The following is an 8,072-nucleotide window of genomic DNA, read 5'->3' as shown; positions in this document are numbered from 1 at the left end:
TGCTAAATATTTGCTAAAGCAGGGAGCGGACAGTGTCGCACTATCACTGATAAAGGGAGCACATTGTGAATTCACAATAGCAGCAGTTACATATACAGTTAAAGATTTTTCAATATGAAACATGCTCATAATCAAAACAGCATAGACTTGCGTATTTAAAAGAGTGCTGTTCATTAAACATAAGCAGAATTTGTGAAAATTATTATATAAATGATTTTACATTTAATAATTTACATGTATTTAGCAGATGCTTTTATCCAAAGCAATTGAATGAGGCCCATTTTGTCTCCACAAAACAGTTACTAAAAGAGTTCAGCCAATTGAACATTAACAGTTTATAGCCTCAAAGATATCATCATGAAGTCTTGTGTCACAAGGTTGGCTAGTTTCATAGATCGCGATGATCATGATCACAGTGTTTGTCATAGTTTCTAACAACAGCATATGACTCACCCACTTTTAAAAAAACTGGTTCCATGAAGAACCTTTAACATCAATGAAACCTTTACAATCGGCAAAATGCTCATTATAGTGGAAAAGGTTCTTTAGAATTTTAAAATGTTCTTCACACTAAAAAAACGGTTATTTTAAGTACTGTTCACTGAAAGGTTCTTTGGGAATCAAAAAGGTCTAGGCACTGCTGTGAAAAAAAACCTTTTTGGACCTTTATTTTTAAGAGTGTAGACATACATAACATACTCCACATTCAATTATTCATAGGAAACTAACAATTCAGCAGGAAGCAAAACAGTTTCAAAGCAAACAAAAGATTTGTTGAAAAGGCATTGTGCCTTGGGGGGTAAAAACAGTCACAACGGTTTTATTAGCTGCATTTTCTGAAAAGACGTATAGTGACATTTAATTAATAAAGAGATTGTGATCTATGATAAGATAAACAACATGTGAGAGAAGGATTTGTGCAAAACAACTTGCACAGACGTACACGGAACCAATCTCTAGAATTCCCATATAGAAATAAGAAAGGTTTGTTGCCAGAGATACAGCTGTTTTGTTTGAAAGAATTGAAACCATCAAATATGCATGAATTTAGGAACATAATTTAAACGTTTATCACACGGCTGACCTAATTATATAATACAGTGAGGTATAAGAAGAAGAAAACAGCAAGACTGGCAAGAATTGTTGCTAATCAGGTATTAACAACAGAAGAAATTCTGGCTGAATGACAAAGTTAAAACATACTTCATTTTTACAGCAGAGCATTTAACCGTTCACAGGCTGACAAATTCACATTCAAAATCTTTTTGCCAGGCCCATCTGAAGAATATCAAATGTAACAACAGAATGACCCGGCTTGGACGCTTCTCTTCAAGTTTTACAAAACTGCTTTGGCTTCACGGCCCTGAGCTTTAGACTGAACGTTACAGTCATGTGATCAAGAAACAAGTTTTTCTGTTCAAACTCTTTGTGGCTCCTCCTGCTTTGGGCTTACGAAGGTCTGACAGCTGATACAAAATATCTTCACAGACACCTTCATGTGTTCTCAGACAGTTTATTCAGTGAAGAACACGAGTTCCACGGTGCCAACGTTCAAAACATAAACTCCTGTCCATCATGGGCCTTGTCGGCCCGCTCTCAGCAGGTGCTGCTCTCCGTGGCGCCTGTGCTGGAAGTGTACCTGTTGTTCTTTTTCGAGTACTTCATGGAGCTGAACGACACCCTCATCCTATCCACCGTACGACTGCTGCGGCAAAGCAGCGTGTTCTTGACGTGCTCCCTGAACTCGTCCGAGACGTAATAGTAGATGAAAGGGTCCAAGCAGCTGTTGAGGCTGGCCAGACACAGCGTGGTGATGTAGAAGCCATAGCTGTTATTAGCCCAGCTTTTTTCCTGGACAGAGTAGTGAACCACCAGCATCACATTACTGGGGATGAAGCAGACCAGGAACGTTATGAGCACCGTGACAATGAGGACCACGGCTCGTTGGCGGGTTTTACTGGCACTGCCCTCAATTGCGGACTTCCCAAGCGAACGAAGGAGAAGAGCGTAAGCAGCTATGATGACCAACATTGGGATGAAGAACGCAAGACCTGCCATTACCATGAAATAATAATAGGGCAGCTGAACGTCCTGGAACATGTTTCCCGTCAGATAGTTCTTCTGACTGACAAGGGTGATGTCATGGCAGGTGGTGATGTTGAGTTCTGTGGATTCAAATGTTTGCTGGTAGAGGTACAAAGGCGTAGTGCTGACCCCTATGAAGATCCAGATACACACAGATACGATGATTGCAATCTTGTTGTTTTTCCTCTGCTGGGAGAGCGGGTGAGCGCAGACCCAGTACCGCTGGACGCTTAGACAAGTGATGAAGAGGATGGAGCAGTACATGTTGCCATAGAAGAAACCCACCAACACTTTGCACATCCCTTCCCCATAAGTCCAGTTGTTTCCTTTTAAATGGTAAGCGATCTTGAGAGGTGTCCAGATAACAAACATCAGGTCAGCCAGCGCCAGGTTGCCCATGTAAATGGCAGAAGGGTGAAGTTTCTTTGACCTGAACAATAAAACCCATATCGCCATCGCGTTGCTTGGCAACCCCAATACAAAAACAATTATGTAAATAATTGGCAGGAAGACTGTTGTGAGGCTGCTCTGTAGTATATCTTTAACGACCTGGTCAATGTCTGAACCCTCCACGAATACAAGAATCCGCCCTTTGCTTCTATCTGAAACAAAACAAATTGATTCATATTAAAATGAGTGAATTACAAACAAAAGTACATCAGAAAAACAAGTAAATAAAAATATGGACGAATTAAAGCGACTCACCTTGCTGTGCCGTGGCAAAAATCACACACGCGGAAAGAAACAAGATCCGGTAACTCGCGGAGACAGCCATAATCCGTGTTTTTCAAACTTTTCGTTATTTCTCAAACTAAATAACAGTCTGTCTCTTGGAGCGGTGTATGAGCTCTGTGTTCCTCTCCGTGAAATGTTTTAGTCCACCTGAAAGGGAGGACACACCTTAACCCTCAGAGGACTCAAAGCGCGTCGAGTTTCCACCTGCATGACGTCACACGCTTGACGCATTCCATACCGGTCAGATCCTGTAGCGAGTTTCGAGTTTTGATCGAAATAAACTACATGAGCTGCGCGTGGGAAGAGAGAGAGAGAGAGAGAGAGAGAGAGAGAGAGAGAGAGAGAGAGAGAGAGAGAGAGAGAGAGAGAGAGAGAGACCAAGATTGTGTTGTGGGTCATATGAAACTAATTTTTCAGTTTTAACAATAACAGTGCTATTTTTTTCTTAGATAGCAACATTCTTTAATGTTCTTTCAAAATTCAAGATTGTCATCCAAGAAAGATGGGGAAGAAATGCATAATAAACAATAAAATTCAAATAGGCCTACATTAAAATAAGAGTATACACAATAAGGGGCAATACACTAAGAATAATACAAATAAACAATACACAATAACATAAAAATTAATAACACATTAATAATAAACACAACACAGTAAGTCAATACACAGAATCATCTTTATTTGATCAAAATGACATTACAAACTTGCATTGTTATTGCTAAAACCCAAACTAAAGTGAAACAATTAAATTGAAATAAAATATTAAAAGAAAAACTAAATCTTAGAAATGTTGCCTTGTCAACTAATATGATACTAATAATAACCTAATATACTAACACTGAAACAAATACGAAAACTAAAATAACACTGAACACAATTCAAAACTTGTCAAATATATTAATCTTAATAAAAACATTATGGCATGAGACAAACACTACAATGTACTAAGATTAATTTTTTAAATAAATTGGCTACCTCTTTGATAAAGTCGTTACTGATTAATCAGATATTCATTAAATACAAATAATATAAATAAACCTATGATTTCATCAAGGTCACAGAGGCTCTGAATTCTTATAATTTTAGGGAATTATTCTTATATATTCTGTTCAACCGTTATATCAATGGTTTATTTTTAAATAATTACTTGCCACACAATTTTTTTGTAGCTCCATATCTTTCAAATAACTGCAAATCAATGTTATGATTTAACTGGTCATATAAAAAGTTGCTCTGTGGACCATTTTCTACCTGCCGTCTGTCTTGTTAAGAGGACAAGACCAACACACACACACACACAGAGCAAATCACAGGGAACATAGGAAGACACATTTATTGATAAATACATTGAAAATTCTTTTTTTAAAAAACACACAAATACAAAATAAACTCAGATAAAACATCATTCGAACAGATGTGCTTTGAAACCAAGTGTGGGCATGAGTGTGCAAAGAGACAAAAATGTCTAAAAGAAAACATTGTGTATAAGTTTGAATGGTGCTGCCATTTCAGCATTCAGTGCTTTAGAACAAATCAGGACAAGGTTATTTTTGCTGGTCATACATTCACACGTCATTGAACACATTCACATTCTTTTAGAGCTCCTTCTACACACATTTAGACAGGAATGAATGCAAAATGGTTTCTGTAACAGGTGCTCCAAATCTATTAACAGCTCTAAGTTATTCAGTCAGCTTCCAGTCAACTTTCACAGAACTAGATTAAAGGTCATTTGAGAGAAGATTCTGAGGAATCCCACTAACACAGAGAGACTTAAAGCAACCTGTATCTAGAGACACAATGGCAAACATAATGATAACAATGCTTCAACATTTCCATGGTGACGATGTCGTCAATCAGGAAGACAATTTGGAGTTCCAAGAAGTGCTGGTGTGAAACCCCTATGGCATTTTTACATATGGGTGAAGTTTCATGGAATAAGATGTTTACCTGTTGCTTGAATTACATGTGAAATGTCAATAACTCAGTGTCACTCCCTCACTCCAGCCCTTACAACGTTTTATAATATAATAACAAGAGCTCATACAGTTTTCAAGAGGTATTATAGAGCATATCAAAGATTTATAAAACAGTTTATGGTTTTCATACATCATTCAGTAGGAAGTACTCTGCGTGTTTTCAGTGTCTGACGCGTAGGTACTCTTTTTCCCTGAATACTTCAATGCGCTGAAGGAAACTCGCATCCTCTGCGCGGTGCGCTCGCTGCGACAAAGAAACATGTTTCTGACATGTTCTCTAAACTCATCTGAGATGAAATAATACACAAACGGGTCGACGCAGCTGTTCAGGCTGGCCAGGCATAGCGTGGTGATGTAGAAGCCGTAGCCGCTGTCCTGTACTCCCAAATAGAGCAGGGAGTAATGCACCAGAACCATGATGTTACTCGGGGCGAAACACACCAGGAACATCACCAGCACCGTGACGATGAGGATGACAGCCTTCCTCCGCTTCTGAACGATGTTAGCGTCTGTCATCGAGCTCTTCAAGGCACGTAGCATCAGCACATACGCCACTATATTTACTACGCAGGGAACTACAAATCCCACAACTCCCATAGTCAGGAAGTAGATAGAAGGGTATAGTGATTGGCTAGGACGAGTGACATCATGGCAGGTGACAATATCAAGATTGGTGACCTTCACGGTCTGGTCATAAAGATAAAGAGGCACCGTAATAACCCACACAACCAGCCACACGCACACAGACACACCTGCCGCCAATTTGTTGTTCCTTCTCTGCTGGGAAAGAGGATGTACTATGGCCCAATACCTCTGGACACTAATACACGCAATGAAAGCAGTTGAACAATACATGTTCCCATAGAAAAAGCCCACCAGCACTTTGCACAGGGCTTCTCCGTAGATCCAGTGATTCCCGTTAAAATGGTACGCGATCTTAAGAGGAATCCAGATTATGAACAACAAGTCCGCCAGTGCAAGGTTGGCCATGAAAATGGATGAGGGATGTTTCTTCTTGGTCCTAAAGAGGAACACCCAGATGGCCAATGCATTGGCTGGCAAGCCCACACTGAAGACAATGATGTACACCACTGGGATGAAGATCTGGGTGAGCTTGCTGGTCAGTACATCAACAGCAGTGGCCGTCACCGATACACCCTCCTCAGTTTCATAACCAGTAAAGCCTCTATCCAAGTCAGAATCTAGACAGATAGATAGATAGATTTACTCCACATGCATCACTTCAGAGCTTAAATGATTAATAATAGACACAAAGATTCATCATGGTCTGCATGCATCAGCATGTATCAGCATGTAAACTACATTATGAAATCTGTCTGCTGTAAAGGAACAAATGTCTGTTGTGATCCACGCTATTATTACTCATAGCAAAGGCTAAACATAGCAACATGCATTAAAAACGTTTTGTTTCACATATAGGTAGGCAGGTTTAAACAATGTGAAATCAAACTTTTCATACCTAAAACGGCAAGGTCCTTAAATACTATATGAATATTAATATACGTCTATATACTTTTTTTTTTTTTTTTTTTTTTTGACAAACCAGAAAGTAAATCTCATAACTCTTTACATTTGTAACTTGTATAAGTGGTTATCAGTAGGAAACAAACAAATAAAACGTTTTCACATATGAAAGTATTGATTCGAGACATGTTTCGTGAGAAACGTAACAAACAAATTCTTACTTTGACTTGACAGATCGATCACGCTGATTAACAGAAGCACGGCGTAAATCCAGGTCAAAGGGTGAGCCATTTTCCGGCGAAATTGACTGGAAAGACTGTAATTAGTTGAGCTTGACTGTTTTCATCTTGAATGTATACAGAATCAGCTCTTTATAGACAGGTGCAAAGCAAAGTCCGTTCAGCAAAGTCATGTGACCTTACCTGGGGGACACGCCCTTCAGAGCGACGCATTTAAGTCAAGTCAAGTCAAGTATATTTGTATAGCGCTTTTCACAATACAGATTGTATCAAGCAGCTTCACAGTATTAAATTAAAATAATACAACAAGGTTTGTTTCTAGTGGAATTTATTGATTGATAAAATAAAATTAAATATCCCCAAAATATCCCCATTTACACAGGTAGCCTATTTCATGGGGACAGTTTTAAATATGTAGCCTATATATTTCCTCAGTTACATGCTGAAAATACATAACTTCAATGTTCCTGACATTTCCAAAAACAAAATGTGCTCTTCCTTTCTATGAGCTAACCATTCCGCTGTGTTATTGTGAAGCGTCAGTTTTTCTCTCGCCAGAATTCTTTAAGAATATGACGTAACAGTTCAAAGACTCTTAAGAATTTATGTAGTATCAGTAAAGATATAAGTAGAAGTGATGACTGTCTATTAAGGTAGGGTAAGTGAATTCCTTACAAACAATCAATCACTTGATAGGCTTATTGTTACTAACTGCTGTCAAAATATCTAGTTTCTATCACCCACGTAACTATGGGGCGCCGTTTGTAAAGCGGCTCACGCTGAAAATAACAGCAACATTTTGTCACATTTAGCTTCAAACAATGTTTAAAAAACTGGTATGAATTTTTGATGGTCACTTTTTACCACATTTACAACAATATTTGTCAACTTAGAGATATTTTAAATAGTTAAATCTAAATATTAAATGTTACACCTAAATGCTAAATCTAAATCTAAATGTTAAATCTAAATCTAAATGTTAAATATAAATCTAAATATAAATGTTAAATATAAATGTTAAATATAAATGTTAAATATAAATCTAAATGTTAAATATAAACGTTAAATCTAAATGTTAAATCTAAATATTAAATCTAAATCTAAATGTTAAATCTAAATCTAAATCTAAATGTTGAATCTAAATGTTTCGGGTGAAACTAAATATTTAACTAATATGCAAATTCAAAATGCCGGTAACCGGAAGTGCCAAAATAAAAGCTCGAGTGTGTGTTTATAGCATGGTTTATAGTGTCAAATAACGAATAAAAACCATCTCATAATAATAACTATAATATAACGATAATAACTACCTAAAATAATAAACACGTTTGGAGAAACTGTAGAGTTTCGTGATGAGAGTGATGACATGACATTCAGTCAAAGTGAGCCCCCTCGTGGCTGGCTATTATGGCTGCAGGTCATAAGTCCCGCACTTTTCATAAAAGTGACGCTAGCCTACTCTTCAAATACAGTTTCTCCAAATGTGTTTATTATTTTAGGTAGTTATTATCACGATAATCCATGTCCAAGAGTCCATTTCCTCGGA

At 37.7% G+C, this 8,072-nt stretch overlaps 1 protein-coding gene across 1 annotated transcript; it reads right to left on the bottom strand.

The window, feature by feature from the left end:
* Nucleotides 1-641: 641 nt before the first annotated feature.
* On the bottom strand, nucleotides 642-6,701 carry LOC309477555 (uncharacterized protein). Its single transcript, XM_082140829.1, has 3 exons — nucleotides 6,509-6,701; nucleotides 4,943-6,004; nucleotides 642-2,687 (listed from the first exon to the last, which is right to left on the bottom strand). Exons 1-3 carry the CDS (start codon nucleotides 6,576-6,578, stop codon nucleotides 1,597-1,599), a joined length of 2,223 nt encoding a protein of 740 aa, XP_081996955.1. The 5' UTR covers nucleotides 6,579-6,701; the 3' UTR covers nucleotides 642-1,596.
* Between the last annotated feature and the right edge of the window lie 1,371 nt (nucleotides 6,702-8,072).

This window comes from Leuciscus leuciscus, assembly GCF_965113295.1.
Source record: "Leuciscus leuciscus genome assembly, chromosome: 16".
In the NCBI taxonomy this organism is placed as follows: domain Eukaryota; kingdom Metazoa; phylum Chordata; class Actinopteri; order Cypriniformes; family Leuciscidae; genus Leuciscus; species Leuciscus leuciscus.
Note: the sequence above shows the minus strand (reverse complement) of the source record. Positions and strands in the feature narration are given on the sequence as shown.

What these genes read in the sequence shown, in the direction of transcription:
- LOC309477555 (XM_082140829.1), bottom strand. Translation starts at nt 6,578, where the DNA reads ATGGCTCACCCTTTGACCTGGATTTACGCCGTGCTTCTGTTAATCAGC. An exon ending in GATCGATCTGTCAAGTCAAA is followed by an intron (nt 6,005 to 6,508) that starts GTAAGAATTTGT and finishes CTATCTGTCTAG; the next exon opens with ATTCTGACTTGGATAGAGGC. An exon ending in AAACACGCAGAGTACTTCCT is followed by an intron (nt 2,688 to 4,942) that starts ACTGAATGATGT and finishes GTTTTGTTTCAG; the next exon opens with ATAGAAGCAAAGGGCGGATT.